Raw genomic sequence first — 18,291 nt, 5'->3', positions numbered from 1 at the left:
CTATCGATCAGCATTTCTGTTTAAGAATATTTCATAAAACATCAACGTATTTACATTGTAATACGTTCTCGCATTTTCTCTGTAGAATCTTTAAGACATTTTCTTTAATGATAGTTTAACAAAAAAAAAAGAAAAAAAATGTAGTAGATATAAAAGGAATTTTTAAAGAAAAAGTATTTACAGAGATATGATTTACATAGAGCCCATGTTCTTAATGCTCATTTCTTTAAAGAAATATTCTTCAGAATAGATTTGCCAATAATGTCTATATCATAGAAATGGTGATCTCCTATTAAAGAGATATCGAGAGGAAATATCTTTTTTCTTCCTGCTGCATCATTTTTTACATTAAAGTGGGATTTTTTTCCAGTGTAATCAATTTTCCAATCGACCAGTTTTACGATTTCAATTTCCTTATAGGCTGGATTTCTATAAAGGACACACATTTTCTGCACCATGTTCCTGAAATACTATTTTAATGATTACTAAAGCCATACGTGTAATAAGCTGTGGAGAGGCCATTTATACAAGTAAATTTGCATTCCTTGTTGAATCCATTTATTTTTCTTACATCTCCAATTCTCTTATAAAACATATGAATACATACGACTGCATTTCTGTTCTATCATGTATTCTTGCTATCGCATCTCTGTGCGAATTCACAACAACGTGATTTACATATTTATGGAATGATCCGAAAATTAGAGTCAGCTATTTTTATTAATAAATATGATTGTTCTTTTGCAACCTCTCAAAAATTTAGTGGATATTTTGTTCTTTAAAACAATCCCAAATTAGTTTTAATCCTTCATGACTATTTATCTAGATATCCTAAATAGTTCTCGAGAGATAAGCTTATACATAAAACACCTGGAAAGTGTAAGAGGTGGAAAACGGCAGTACTTTGCACCTGTGATTTTAGTGTTTATCAAAACAGAGGAACTATAGAATAATTTCACTACCTCCTCCTTTAATGAATAGTTAAATATTTGGTATCATTAATTAACCATGGAAACAATAAACGTTGCTTATAAAAGTAGTAAATCTTCTAAAATACGGCACAAAATATATTATGCGTTATCTTGTAACCTCATATTTTCTTCCAAATTTTCACAACATAACATTTTATAAGAGATAGCAATATTTAAGTAATTTCGGCAAAAAAAAAACAATTAAAAATAATGTTAACATTTCACCGCGAGGAGATTGTAGACGTTTCAGTTTTTAAGAAAGCAATTTCCTTACCTGTTTATATTGACGATCTAGTTCCGTGTCATTCAAGATTTTGTCTGGGTAACCAATCATCTCGCGCATACTCTCTGCCTGAAAATAAAATTCGGAAATATTTCATCAACATATATCTCCATCGCCACTCAGTGCACACACGCGCACGCACTCACACACACACACACACACACACACACACACACACACACACACACACACACACACACACACACACACACACACACACACAACACAGCACAAACACAAATACACAGGTGTATGTGCGTGTGTGTGTTCTTTATTTAGTGATCCGAAATGATAAACGACAAAGCTGACCTCAGTAGGATTTGAACTTAAAGAACCGGCCAAATTACCGCAAAACAGTTTATCCGATGCTGAAGCAACTGTGCCAATCGGCCATTGTACACACACACACACATTTTCTTTCTCTCTCTCTCTCTCTCTCTCTCTCTCTCTCTCTCTCTCTCTCTCTCTCTCTCTAACACAGACACACACACACACACACACGCACACATGCATTCACAAACTTTACAAGGGATTTTGTGTCGATGCTACCGATCTTTGTAATTATTTCAATATTGGTTTTATTTTATCGAAGTGCATTTGTGGAATGGATAAGTCACTGCTAAAACGGAGCGATGATGCAACTCAGCACACTGGTTTACAAAATTACATACACGCACACTAACGCACACATACACACACACACATAGACACCACAGACTGTCTCCCTTTTTTCAAATCAAACTTAGACGACACTTCCAAAAACGCTATATATATAATATATGTATATATGTATATATATAATATGTGTCTATGTGTGTGCATGCGTACATGTGTGTGTGTGTACGTGTTAATATCATGTCTAAATACTATTTTCAAAATTACGATATCTTTATCGCATCAGTATATACATACACGGATCCATACTTGGGTGTATGCATACATACATGTGTATATATATACATCTGTTTGTGAAATTATTTATAAATATTTACTCAGCGACTGAATAGATATAATTGTTGTTTTGCAATAACAATCTTATAGTTTAGCATTGACGTCATTTTGTCTGTATGTTCGTTCGAACAGTCTCAGAACAGTTAAAATACAATCCCCTGGGAAGATTTGCAAATGACATAACGTATTAACGTCAATATTATATTTGTATCTGCTGCAGTACTTCCAATATTGTATTTGCGTTTGTGTTCGGTGATGAATTTTATTTACTATAAAACAAGTTCATGTTTTCTAGGTTATTTTATTGGGTTCATGTCGCAGACGTAGCCAATTTAGTCCTTCTTACTATTTCTTTGATAGCAATACATTTCGCATATGTTCTGTTCGTTTACATTAATTGGAACGTGTAAGAAAGTAGCTCTTTAACGCAGAATAGTAAGCGATATATTATATGTTCGCTATTATCTAGTTTCGTTTTACGGGTTTTTAAACTGTGTTTTGCGTGAAGATGATTTTATATAGAACATATAAACAATCACAGAAGAACCTACTAGATACCTGTTATAAAGTGCGTAGAATGTTAATGAACTAGATGTTACACTCTGAATAGTTCTGATAAAATAAACCGTCGTCAATGTTACTTCTGCTCACTAATGTAAGCGGAAGGACATTTATAATATTGGCGAGTGTTTCGACGACCTGGTATACTGAGTTTAAGTAAGTTCATGAAAATTATGGAGTCAGTTATAATCGATCTGACTCCATCTACAAGACACAGATGGTTGTTATAAACACACACACACACACACACACACACACACACACACACACACACACACACACACACACACACACACGGCCTGTCTCTAAGTATGTTGCTCCCGTTGACTTTAATCAACAGAACAGTTCTGCTCGTGAAATGAACGTGCAAGTGGCTGAACACAGACGCATGTGCCCTTAACATATTTGTCAGGGAGAATCAGCGAATGTGACAAGGCTGGCCATTGGTTACCGGTACATGCACTTTTGCCAGCTGAGTGGATTGGAGCAACATTAAATAAACGTGTGTTCTTCAGGGAATCAATTTGATGACCTTATTATCATGAACCGAATACCATAACCACTTAGCCACGCGCTTTCACTCGGAATCAAATCACAATTAAGCAAATTTTCTATTCAAAATTTTGCCACAGAAGAGGAAATCCAAAAATATTTATGAAATTAGTAGCCATACATACCAATTATCAGAGGAATCAATCTGATATTGAACTGCTTAACTGAGATTCACTTTCTAACCTGTGGCTACACTGTGTCCACTGAGCAGGCAATTACGTATTAGTTCAAGCTGTAAGATGAATGCATTCAACTGCCTGTTGCCTGCAGCGCAGTGTTTTGAATTGTGGAAACACTATTCCCCACCCCAACCACCACCACAGTTTAGAGTTCAAATCTTATAGATAATATAAACTATAGATAGCCATAATACACGAAGATTATGCTTATAATTGATACTCCCTGTCAATATTATTTTAAATAATAATCACTGACCAGGGTATATTTTTGTAGGCAAATAAATATTCATTGATTTATAACTCTTTTCCACATTCTTGTCCATATAAGGAAACAAAATTACTCAAACAGCTTTTTGGTATAACAAATTTCTTTTTAACTTTAAGAATACATAACGAGTACGTAAAACTATTGTATTTAGCCATTCAAAGAATCAACGACAATTTCTACTGAAGTTGTTTGATGATTAATAAGTTTGAAAGCCAATTATTCATGACATTATTTAGAAATTGATAGAACATTCTGGAATCCTCTAGAAAATTACATTTGTTCCAAGCTTATATATATCCATGCACAGAATTCAGCGTTTTGTGGCCAGTTTCTTTGCTTGTATTAATTATCTGTCTTGTTAGCGATGTCACGGTTGCATCACACGTCAAGTGGAATTTATACAGTTCAAGAGAAAAGTATTTTCTGATCTAAAACCAGGAAAATTTCGTGCGAGTGAAGTGGTAAGTTACGCAGCTAAGAACACTTGTTAAATGCCAAATATATTATATTCCTTCCATTCTGTCCTTTTCTCTCTGCTCATTTTAAACAAAGCATTTTCTTTAATCTTCAAAGCGATGCCCAATACTGCTTCTCAAACAGACTATAGTAACTTTGACTATTCTTTCTAAATCCATTACTTCATATCCTCTCACAGAAGAATAACATAAAAAATGCATTAAATAAGGTTTTGTAGCATAGACATGATGTTTTATATTATTTGGAGAAGAAGTGGTGTATTTGATGTGTGTGACTGACTGTTCTAAGAGTTCTAAAGGTGTATAATGATTCTGGCCGAGAATGGAAATCAGGCTTAAGAGGTAGCTCACCGTGAACACCTCTCCTCTTACAAAGTTACATACACAAACATCACAATACTATCTTACTTTATAAATTAAACAATTACAACGTTAGGAATGTACACACCTGTCCAACGAGTGAATGTAATGCCAATGTCATAGTCAAGAGAAGTAGTGATGTGCAAGTGAAATGAAATATTTTATTTTTAGGTATCTCACTCTATTAAGTGAAATATTAAGATTAAATTAGTGTTTCCAAAATATCTGTACAATTTATAATTCATTTCTCATATAAAAAAGGCAAATAACTTTAAGATAGTTTCCATGCTATGTTTATGGTGGCAACTAACAAAGAACTACGCTCCTTGTCTGGTGGATTCGTTAAGCAATTTAGGTGTTCATTTAAAGCATTTTAATTTATTGTATCATTCGTCTTTATGTGAGATACATGACTGCCATATACATAGTTGTTCAAGAACATGTTTCACATACTACACTCCTAAACAACTCTAATTGTGAGAACAACATCGGTGGAAGATGTTGACATTAGTTAAATTAATATTTTGATAGAGTGATCTGAGACAGTGAAAATATTAATGTGCTGGGAACTTTTTGATTTGAGATTTTACTATAAGCATGTATTGAAGCATTTAGTTTAGATTCAAAACCTGAATTTTTAATAAAACTGTGTCATGAATTGTTTCTCATTTGAATGATGAACTATATTTGTACAAACTGAGATAACATCAAGGAAGGAATATTTCTCAGTAATCTTTTATTAAAACAGATCTCCCCACCACCACCACCACCACCACCACCACCACCACTCCGTAGTAAATACATATTGTCTTCCTAGAAGTAAAAGCATTGTAAATTAATACGGCTTAGTTTATTTAATTATTATTATCATATTTTGTTAATAACGGAAGACTGATAATAATAATTGAAAATTCAAAATAATCAAATAAACTAGCAGAAAGCAAACAAAAGTATATCAACAACAAAATCGTTTTTTTAAATGCTACTATTTATTAACGGTGATGTCAAAATAAAAGAAAATTTGTTAAAGTTACGAAGTGTCAATCCATTTTTCATATTAGGAGGTAATGAAATGTAATTTTACGAAATGAAATGCTATTTGAAACATATTTTGTCACGATGTCACTTTAGGTAATTTCAATAGATCAGCATCAGACACGCTTATAAAAAGAATTTGTATAGAATATAAGAAACAAAGAAACAAAGAAACAAAGAAACAAAGAAACTGTGCGATATTTTTCGTTTTATTTGTGTTTAAATACTGTGAACCTATCAGAATATCTACTTCTGAATCATATTTAATCTGCTATCGTTACCATAGCTTTTGAAACAGTGTTACCATAGTAGCACTTCACCAAAATCGTATGCTGTAGTTAAAGAGATTTGTAACTATTAGTTTCAGATGAAAAAGGATTAAGTGTATACGATATAAAAAATTTAAAAAACGTCAGGATTCACAATGAAGATAGCTTTTCTGATATGAAATTTTGAGCACAATCAGAATAAACTAAAAAGATGATGCTTTAACAAATATATATTAGATGCCATCATTTACACATGTATTTTATATGAAAGCTTCTACGTGCTATAATCAACATCTATTTGTGTTGGTTCTTTATTACAAGCAGATGTGCGAATATATTAGAATGTCGAGATTGCAGTAGAGGAAAATATGTAATGTCTAATCGTGTTAAAAGGGTGCTTGATTAATAGTAATACACAAACGAATACAAGGCACTCGAATTGCCAACAAATTATCCTACACACTTACACATACACACAAACACACTCACACACACACATAATTGAAAACGAATAGGAGAGTGGAGATTTATTCACATCTAAAACTTTTTATTAAAAACGTTTTCAACTTTCTATAACAATGACCAACATGTGTTTCAATTGCAGCCACTGCACATTGCTCTGTATGCAATTATGCACCCTAATCGCTGCAATATTATCAAGTGTTCATCACTCACGACGCTTTCAAAGTGAACTATATGCACACATGCATGCACATATACACATATATGTATATCTGTGTGCATAAGCGTACCCAGACACTTACACGAACTTGCACGCTTATACACATAAAAGCATATAAAGGCACGTGGCTTAGTGGTTAGTGTCTTACACAAACGACCATGGAGCTTTCGGTTCGATTCCTGATGCATTATGTCCCTGAGTAAGCTTTTAAATCACGTGACTCCAGTTTAAGTTGTCTAAATATGAGTAGCAGCCAAGCATTGTAAGGTATCACTGCTCACTCTCTCTCTCTTTCTCTCTCTCTCTCTCTCTCTCTTTCTCTCTCTCTCTCTTTCTCTCTCTCTCTCTCTCTCTCTCTCTCTCTTTCTTTGTTTCTCTCTCTCTGACTGTTCCAATTAGTCGAGAGGGGGAGGCTCATAACGGTTGCTTAAAACGACAAAGAGCCCTGAGACAATTGCAAAAGTATACTAGAGGGTCATACACGCTTGTGAGGATGACTCGATTTATACACACGCACATACAAGCACATATGCACGCGCATACTTACATATATACATGTATATCTATATATACACACAAAAGTTAAATACACATATAATAATGGTTTCAAATTTTGCCACAAGGACAGCAGTCTTTTGGGGGAAGGGATTAAGTTGATTACATCGACCCCAGTGCGTAACTGGTACTAATTTTATTGACCTCGAAAGGATCAAAGGCAAAGTCGACCTCGGCGGAATTTGAACTCAGAACGTAACAACAGACAAAATACCGCTAAGCATTTCGCCAGGCGTGCTAACTTTTCTGCCACCTCGCCACCTTTTATACACATGGAATAATATTGTGTGTGTGTGTGTGTGTGTGTGTGTGTGTGTGTATGTGTGTGTGTGTGTGTGCGTGCGCGTGCATATGCGTACGTTTGTGTGATGGATTCTCTCGTTGACTTTAACGTATGAGGCTCCAGGAGTTTGATCAACCGAGAAATCTCCTCGTAAAATTAGTGGCTGTGTATTCCAAGGTCACGTGTTCACTAAACATAATTCTAAAGTCGAATCATTGTAACAAGCTATGTATATTATAATACAGGCAATGAGATAGGCTTCCAATGTTTGCATCTACGAAATTTCACAAGGTTTACCTTGACACAATGTTATGGTTAAAGCGCTTATGCAGATAGGCCGATCAGTGGCATCGGATCGGATCTGTGACCACATGGTTGTTAAGTTCTTGAATGTGTAGCTAAGCATGCCTCTAGAAACACTTACACACACAGACACACAAATAGACAGACACACACAAACACACACACACGCTCACATGCACAAGAACACAACCGCATACGCACTTATATGTATCCATAGATATGTACGTGTGTGTGTTTGTGTGAATTATTCCCTAAATAAATTTCAGTAAAGTGTTTCGTACCTTTTCTCGCGCAACTTTCCGTGTGTCTGTATCCATCCACTCCAGTTCCTTAAGAATTTCACTGAATGAATCTTGCAAGTTTCTTATCATTTCGATCATCTGTAATGAATTAAGATAAGGTAAAAATAATTTTCACGTTCATGTTAATTTCTTGGTCAATTATTAGTATGAAATTCAACACGATAATTACTCATATAATATATACGTTAATCATAGCATACAATGCTTAGATAAATCTTGATAATCATTTTATACTCCATCATAAATTACGATTATAAGTTATAAGTTGCGAAAATTGCAACAGAATGGCAATATTATGAGATGCATAATCCCAATCGCTCTTCAAGGATATCGCATTTTCAATGCTATAATTACAGGTCATTGTTCTGCAATCTGCGGTAAATTACTCAAGTTTCTCTATATCAATGCAAAGATTGAATTTTAAACGATGAGATAATCACTTTTCAGCTATAATCCGGTGGTTGGGAAATTGGGGTCCACAGATTTAGTACTAGGGTGCTGTAACTTGTAATCAAAAGTTTAAAAGGCAATACTGCAGGTGGTATTATTACTCATTTACAATATCACAATTTACTTCCATATCATTCGACTGAAAGATGAGGTTATTCTTTAATAATAGAATAGATGTATAGTGTAGTCAGTTAAACAACCCGGGGCCGATGGGAAATGAAGATATCAATTTAAATAATAGGCACTGTTACAAATGGTAGGAAAGATGGCAGATGGTGAGATTTAACTTGTAAATGATAAATATCTATGATGATTATGCAAATAGAATGTAACATAAATACACAAATGCTCATATTCATACATACAGGTAAACGTACAGGTATACATACAGGTAAACGTACAGGTATACATACAGGTAAACGTGTGTGCATGAGTATAATATATATAATATATAATATTTCTCCAGCGTTCGTTATTTTACCCTCGTTCTGGTCTAACGACCATATATATATATATGTATATATAATAATATTAGGGACAAAATCCAAAATTACAGGCAAAAAACTCAATTAAAATCAATTTATAAAAAATTAAAATTAAATTGAGCCTTATAGTGGATTTTCATCGATGAGTTCTTGATAATTGGTTATTTTCCCTAAAACTATATATATGTATATATATATATATATATATATATATATATATATATATATATATATATATATATATATATATATATATATATATATATATATATATATATATACATATATATATATATATATATATATATATATGGTATTAATAAAATAGATGGAAGGAGGAAAGATTTTATTGGGTACGACACATGTTTCGATCCGTTCTGGGTCTCTTCGGATACATCAATAAAAAGTTTTACGAGAGATTTTTTGATTCGGTTTTACGTACCGCTACATTTTTTGTTTTTTGTTTTTTTTTTGCATATTCTCGAAGTTGATAGATATAAAGCGGTACGTAAGACCGAATCAAAAAATTCCTCGTAAAATGTTTATTGATGTACCCGAAGAGGCCCAGAACGGGTCGAAACGTGTGTCGTACACAATAAAATCTTTCCTCCTTCCATCTATTTTATTAATACTGTTACCCCAACCGCCACAACGAAGTTCCTGCAGTAAATCTACGGATAACAACAGGTAATCAAAACAGTGCCGGTGCTTTACTCATCATCTATTTATACATTTTGAATAATTTCTCCATTATATATATACAAGAGTTACGGAATGGAGTATGGGTAATCCGGGCTACATATGTAGAACCTCAGAAGTGGTAAAATCCACGTGAGGTATATACCGCCGGCTGCTCTTCAGGCCAAGGATATTTTGCTTAGATTAAAGAATACATTGTCGCAAGGAAGTACATGTTGGCGCAAAGAGAATTCAATCAAGATATGGAGTGATCACTACTGATGGCGAGGGTATGCCTTCCTTTCTTTCATCTTCCGACACGGAGGCCTACATCAAGTGCCTGGAAGAGGTAGTGCTGCCCTGGGTCAAAAGGGTGGCTGCTGGAAGACCCTATGTCTGGTAACAGGACTCTGCGCCATGCAACAAAAGCAGGAGAGCCCAGTCATGGCTGTCAGACCATATGACCCCTAAAATCTAGCCACCTAACTCTCCAGACTGCAACCCCCACTGATTATTATGTGTGGGATACAGTTGAGTGAGAGACCAACAAAACTCCTTGTAACACCAAAGATGAACTGAAGGCAAGGATTATGGCAGCATTCATCAACTTAAACAAGGAGACCGTCCAGAAGGTTTGCAGCAGATTCTGAAGTTGTCTGGAGGCTGAGGCTGAAGTGAATTGTGATTTTATTGAATAAATGTACTGTTTAATATTTTAAGATAATTTTATGTAATTTTGGTAAATATATCTGTTAAAATGAGATGTCAGAGTTATTTTCATTTTTGCGTAATGTAGACGACAATATATTCACCGCACTCTGTATATTTACATGTATGTATGTATGTATGTATGTATGTATTTATGTATGTATGTATGTATGTATGTATGTATGTGTGTATGTATGTATGCATGTATGCAGGTAATGCATTAAAAGTCGTGTTTACAAAACATATGTCTAATAAGAACATAATGCAAACATCTTCACAAACCGTTGTTCGATGATAGCTAAAACATACGAAACAAAACGGGAAACTAAACTATAAAATTTATAGTTTTATTATTAGAATAATGAAAACCTTTCTGCGAATATAGAGGAAAATATATTGTGACGCATTTTGTTTGGGTGGTGATTGTCGGTAGAAATGTTTGCTTCAATGACAATATTATATTGACGGGTCTTCTGGAATATTGCCAATATTGGCTTGAAAATATTTTTAGTAAAATAATTTTGCCTGCATACACATCACACACATCGTGGTATGTGATATAAAATTTTCATGGGTCAGTTACACACATACACCTATACATAAAGACAGGTAGTCACAGACAAACACAGAGACACACACGTGCGCACACACACATACATATATAAACATATATATACATATACTTGTGTGATATTTTTGTGTGTAGTGTTTGTGTATATGTGCGTGCCCGTACAAATGGTATACTACAACTTTTACTGGCTCACGATATCTAGAAATCTGTCAAGATATACAATTTTAATATCATAATTGCGAAGAATTGCCATTGTTATTTTCTGTTTGCCTCATTGTCCATACTTGTATTGTTTCTCATGGAATTTCTCCTCACAATTGTCGGTAACGGTAACATTTTAAGCAGCCCAATTATTTTGCATGTAATTTTATGTAGAAAATACTCCAATTACATGGCATGGAACCAGCAGATTCACTTGATTCTTTTCATAAATTTGGTGCGATACATGGTAGCGTTTCGTTGAAATTACTTCGATGGCTCAGGAAGAACAAATTCGAAAGAACTGGGCAAAACGCAAAAACAACAACAGAAATAAACCAGCTCATTTCATTGTTACTAAACATAATAATCTTTTAGAACGTTGCTTGACATTTCAGCTGCATCTTAATTCACATCGGAATATAAGATGAGTAAGAAGGGAAGAAAAGGGAAGAAAATAATGTAATTTTTAAACAACGATTTTATTTCACCATTATTAGAGAAATTCATTACAGCTTTTTAACATTCCATCCGTAGCAATTTGCATAGATCATTAGAGAAGCAAAAGAATTGCATGGACAACATCAAACTAAGAATATGTAAATATAATCGTTAATGATAATATAAGTCATTTTCACATTAAAAAAAAATAACAAAGAGAATTAGAACCGATATTGCATCGTTAAGTAGGCACTAAACAAAAGTGACACATCTACTGGATGTAGTTCAATTACTACTTAAGTGCGCTTTCCTAACTCTTTCTTCTATACGGACACGTACACAAACTGACACATGAGGCATGTCTGTACATAGACTCGCACAATTATGTACACACGCGCGCTGTACGCATACACACGAACGCACACACATGTGTTTACATATACATAGACATAAATGTATACATATATATGTATATATATATATATATATATATATATATATATATATATATATATGTATGTATCTATGTATGTATGCATGCATGTATGTATGTATGTATGTATGTATGTATGTATGTATGCATGCATGTATGTATGTACGTATGCATGTATGTATATGTATATGCATATGCTGTTGATGTAGTTGTTATTATTATCATTATTATTATTATTATTATTATTATTATTATTATTATTATTATTATTATTATTATTATTATTATTATTATTATTATTATTAAGGCAGCCAGCTGGCAGAATGGTTAGAGCATCAGACGAAATGCTCAGCGGTATTTCGTCTGTCTTAACGTTCTGAGTTCAAGTGCCTCCGAGGTCAACTTTGCTTTTCATCCATTCGGGGTCGATAAATTAAGTACCAATTGCACGTTGGGGGTCGATCTAATCGACAGACCCACCGAATTTCAGGCTTTGTCCCTATAGTAGAAGGGATTAGTATTATTATGATTTCTTTTCTTCTTGGAACTATAAAAGAACAGATTTTGGGAAAGGACACATCTTCACCATGAGTTGCAGAGTATCGGAACAACTCTGATCTTTAAGTAGATACTAAACGTGCAGTTAAGAAGAGAAGGCCAAAGTATTTTTATTAATTGTAAATTTATAGCACTTGTCAGTTATTCAGCTAGAGTAAATATTTATAGTTTCTATGTTTTTTCTCTTTAAAATCTCTTTATTTGTTTCTCACGGTGAATCATTTAATATTATTAGAAACTAAAAAGATTTTGGCTTCTGTATTTGTATTACATATTCTTAGACGAGAGCAACACACGGTTCTGTTGACAAGAGCATCTCGTGTTAATTAAATTATGTTTAAAATACATTATTATTGAATTACAGATTGTAGATTTGAAAGATATTTAAAGTAGTCTCTTAAATCACTATTTATCAGTCGATATTTTCAGCAGGACATTCACTGTTCAATTTAATTCCGACGCCCAACAACTACCATCATTTAAGTGCTAACTAAATTTAAGGAATGAAAAAGTAATTAACGAATGTTATTTCAAGCTGCAACCATTATTAGAATCATATCAGTTGTTGTAAAATGTTTTAGATGTTGCGAATGCGTTTCTTCAATGTATGATAGACAATAATTTTAGATTTAAAACTGTTTAAGTTTAAAATCATTAAGTTGTAGTTTAGTTATCTATCTAATAAGGTAGTTAAAATTTATTAAATACTCCTTTTAAATTATCTAAATGGTTAACAACTTTAATAACAATTTACTAACGATATAAGTAATAGGTTGTTCATATAGATTTTGGTATGTATAGAGATTAATTCATCGAACTATGGCATAGATGTCGATGTGTGTTCTTTAAGATTAACTGATTAGTTCGTTGGCATTTAGGAGAGTGACATTTCGTATGTATGTCCTTATTCTAAGAATATCCAAACGTGCCACATTTGAAAAAATTGTAAATTTGTTTTTTCTATGGGCTTTCTCAAAATTGTCACGGTGTTTTGTTTCGCAACATTTCTTTGGATATAACTGCGTTTCGTTCAGTTATATCCAACCCTATGAAACTGAAACCTATTAAGGCGTGAACCGTTTTGCGCCACAGGAATTGCAAATGGAAATACACGTTGTTCTGAGGAGCTTCTAATTTTCTCTAATATGTTTCTTCTTTCCAGTTTCCAAAGTGTCCCTACAGCTCAGTCATTAATTCTTTGATGATTATAACATTATCGTTCACTGACTAAGAACGATATGTATCTTTATAGCAGTCCTTTGTACTATGTTGGTGACTTGGAAACGAGTACATCAATTTCCTTTCATTCGTATTTCTACTAAAGTGCAAACAGAGTACAGTAATATATTTAATAACCAAAACATTTTGTTCAACTGAGATTTAGTTCAGCTGTCATTTGTCACAGAATTAATTGATCGAGGAAATGTTTTCTAGCAACTCGTGTATTAATCGGTGTATTTTTCCAGTGCTGGATTACTATAATCGTCCTCCTTGAATCCAGCTTAGAGCAGGATAATTATCCGATTATATGTGTAAGAAAAGAAATCAGTATTGCATTTATTAAATATATATACTCACACACTTGTATAAACATTTACATGAATATATGTTCTTGAATTTCAAAACATTCTTATAGGCGTCAATGTGTGCATACATATGTACATGTATGTATGTATGCATGTATGTATATATGTATGTATGTATGTATGTATGTATACAAACTTAGAGAATGGAGTACATAAAATCCAGGCTACATATGTTTCCTAGCAAATGGAACCTCGCAAGTAGTAATTATCCGAACTAGACGTAATCCGCTAGCTAATCATCGGGTTAAAGCTACCTTCATCAAAAATTTAACATTGTCGTCAAGGGATTCATGTTGACCGCTGCTAACCGTGAGTTATAAAACAATTTTTTCAGCTTACCGAACTTCGATACGGGAAAAAATTATATATATATATATACATATATATATATATATATATATATATATATATATATATATATATATATATATATATATATATATATATATATATATATAACAAATTAAAGGAGCAGCCTTTTAGATTATACATACATATATATATATATATATATATATATACACCCTTTCCTTATATAAACATTTTTTGGTTATAAAAAAACACCGAAAGTAAACCTAGCAGATAAAAAAATAATGTCATAAAAATCTCTGGATTTAGAACCTGTGGCAAAATAAAAAGGAATCATTTGATATTGCAAAATAATCGTCTCTAATAAAATAGATTTCATTTTTATGGTGATGCTTTCTTCAGCGAGCTAAGGATTAATGATGTCAACTATATTTGATGAGATTTTAAAATCATAAGATTTCAGTAACAATTTATGTCACTCATTTGAAATGATCGTTCCTGGTATGGAAGATTGATGTGAACTTTAAGCAAATTTTCTGAAAGCACTTCTACGCTTCACCTCAACAATTTCTCTATTTTCTCCCTATTGGTGTTGTGTTCGATTGGTACGGACTGATTTTATATCTCGAAAACTGTCTATTTTGAGCTAAAATTAAATGCTGTTACTGTAGAGTTATACAAAATAGAATTAGATATCCATAACAAAATGTTAATAAGCATTGCTTCAGGTAACACCACGCTCTTCTTCAGAAACAGAGGCAAGTCCAATAGAAAGGAAGATGGAGGAAGAAAATCGCCAACGATGCACATGAGGTTAGATTTTGAAATATTGATATATATATATATATATATATATATATATATATATATATATATATATATATATATGATTACAAAAGAATACAAAAATCTAGTGTTTGTCACATTTAATATTATTATGTTTTACAATCAAGACTGGATTACTTCAGAAAATTCTTTCCTCTTTTCTGAGCGTCAACTTAATTATATTACGTTTGAACGTTTCTTGGACTTGTGCTGTTTCTTTCTTATTTGCATTTGATTTCATTTATTATGGCATACTCACGCAGATTTTCTCGTTTCGTCGTCCAACACATTGGATTACTTTGATCCTAGGATTAGCTCACATATTGGACATTCATTGGATCCCCGTCTGGAACTACATCGGACTACACCCTCGATCACACATACATCTCTCTCTCTCTCTCTCTGTCTCTGTCTCTGTCTGTCTGTCTGTCTCTCTCTCTCTCTCCCTACATACATATATATATATATATATATATATATATATATATATATATACATACATATATATATATATATATATATATATATATATATATATATATATATATATATATATATATATATATATATATATATATTCATATATATATATATATATATATATATATATATATATATATATATATATATATATATATATATATATATATATATATATATATATATATATATATATATATTTAATTCTCTACGGTGTATTCTTTGAATCATTAAATATCATAGACATGCAAAGGTTAGATATTAGTGTGGCACCAGAATGTTTATATTCTCTGATGGCTTCCTATAATTAGTTTAAATCCCGTGAGAATTGATTTTGCCGTTAGCTCCACTAAACCTAAAGCACGCAATACAATTGCTATTTTATCCTACTGACTTTGTGATGATTACTAGCAATATAATGGGATGATTGCAGTTGACAGTATCTTACTTAGGAGAATATAGGTTTATGATTTCTTAAAATAGATCAATACTAGTGGTGACTATCATATAGTTAAGTTCTCAAAGTACAGATTCTGCCATTTGGCTTTGATTAGCAATTGTAGGTAGATCCTGTCTCTTATACTTAACACGACATTTATATACTACACGATCGTCAAGCATTCTTCTATCTGTTATTCAATAAATATTTAACTTTGAGATAATTAAGAGGATCAAACGTAGAAATTGTTTTAGTAATTCAAACAAAGAATGGTTAACTGATATAAATGTAAATGCTGTAAACATTTCCTTCTTTGCAATTATTAAAAATCCTCAAAATTTCATTCTTAACCATTTCAACATCTCTATTTAAAATAACGTAAAATTGTTAGAGAGACATGCTTGAAAAGGAATAATGTTAGATCCTCTTCTGATAAGCCTCCGTGTAAAGTTGTAGCGAGGTATTTTAATATTGCTACACATAGATGGTATCATAAAACACCGTAATGGTTATATTTAGTGTTGCAGTATTTTAAGCCTGATATTCGTTAGATAAGACACTCTTTCAGGAGTGTTCGTTCTTTTTTTTTATTTATATTTCATATGTTAATGTTAAGACAAAGCGATTGATTACGCGCTAAAGATTTAACCAATTCAATACCAGTGAGCAGGCTTCAAAAATTCAGGTGATAATGCATGACAGTAATATTGGATGCATCTATTACCTCCGTGGAGGTGCAATGGCCCAATGGTTAGGGGAGTGGACTCGCGATCTTAGGATCGCGGTTTCGATTCCCAAACCGGGCGTTGTGAGTGTTCATTGAGCGAAAACACATAAAGCTCTATATATGAAGGGTTTCTTTCAGTTTCCGTCTGCCATATCCAGTTACAAGTTTTTCGTCGGCTGGAAGCTATAATAGGAGACAATTGCCCAAGGTGCCACACAGTAGTGGGACTGAACCCAGAACCATCTGATTGGGAAGCAAACTTGTTTCCACACAGCTTCACCTGAGCCTGTGTGTGGATGAATAAAAGAATATATTTGCATATATTTGACTGAACAGTAAGCTGTGTGGACGTAAAAGACAGGATTTATCTGAATGAATTCTCAATAACTTGGGAATGTTGATTTATTCATTTGCTCCTTGCTTTGATTTCGATATCATAGAATCAAATTAATAAAGTATGTTTGTGGTTAGATTTATATAGTACATCTGATTTTGTTTGGAAGAGCAAAGTGATATACTGACATCTCATTGTTCTGATTATTTGAAGAAATAAGCAACCACATCTGAATTCAGGTTATCTTACTTCTGAAACAATTTTCAATATTGTCTGAGTCCTAGATGTCTAATACATGAAAATAAAGTAAGCCTGCATCAATACAAGAACAGTAATTCAGATTTCCATAAGCTTAGATATTACACTCTTCTATTGCCTAGATTATTATATCAAAAATAAAGACGCTAAGAATTATTCCATTGGCAAAATAATACCCGGAAGAATGACTACGCTTATTGCAGAGACTTCTCAGTTTAATCAGAAATAGAGTTTGAAAATCGAATCGTTTCAGCCGAATCAGTGTTTTACAAAAATAAAAATATATATTGTCCACCAATTATATCATCTGTGATAGCTTAATTTAGATATTTCACTGAAATTAAAGTGCTTTTATTCTCTGATTTTAACTTTCAAGCATGAATAGCGATATCATTAGCAATTCCTTTCTACTATTCAGACAAAGCAAAAATGGTTTTTTTTTTTCGTTTATGTATGTTCAATTACCGAAGTATAAGAGTAAAACAGAATCAGTAAAGCCTGTTGTAGTCTTCAATTACATATTAATTGAATGCAACTAAAATATTAATGGCACAATTAAGCATGCAATTTGCAAACACCTGCGTCTTGTAAGAACTACTTCATGACCATCTTTTAGCACCTAAAAACAAGCGCAAGGTATAAAAACAGCCAAGTAATTTTATTGGCTAAAACTCAAATTAGTGATAACATGTTTAAATTATATGATGTTATCAGACATTAGAATTAGTATAACGTGCATACAAAGTACAATATTCTACACTGAATATTTTCAACTATTTTC

The 18,291-nt window shown here is 32.6% G+C and overlaps 1 protein-coding gene across 1 annotated transcript in view; it reads right to left on the bottom strand.

The window, feature by feature from the left end:
- Positions 1-18,291, bottom strand: part of LOC106884467 (neprilysin-1) — a 292,527-nt gene that overhangs the window by 59,214 nt on the left and 215,022 nt on the right. Inside the window, exons 11-12 of the mRNA XM_089361264.1 lie at positions 8,010-8,108; positions 1,246-1,323 (exon numbers count right to left, since the gene is read on the bottom strand). Of these exons, the coding sequence (XP_089217390.1) occupies positions 1,246-1,323; positions 8,010-8,108 (177 nt within the window). The remainder of the gene's footprint in view (positions 1-1,245; positions 1,324-8,009; positions 8,109-18,291) is intronic.

The sequence above is a fragment of the Octopus bimaculoides genome, chromosome 12 (assembly GCF_046866305.1).
Source record: "Octopus bimaculoides isolate indiv1 chromosome 12, ASM4686630v1, whole genome shotgun sequence".
In the NCBI taxonomy this organism is placed as follows: domain Eukaryota; kingdom Metazoa; phylum Mollusca; class Cephalopoda; order Octopoda; family Octopodidae; genus Octopus; species Octopus bimaculoides.
Note: the sequence above shows the minus strand (reverse complement) of the source record. Positions and strands in the feature narration are given on the sequence as shown.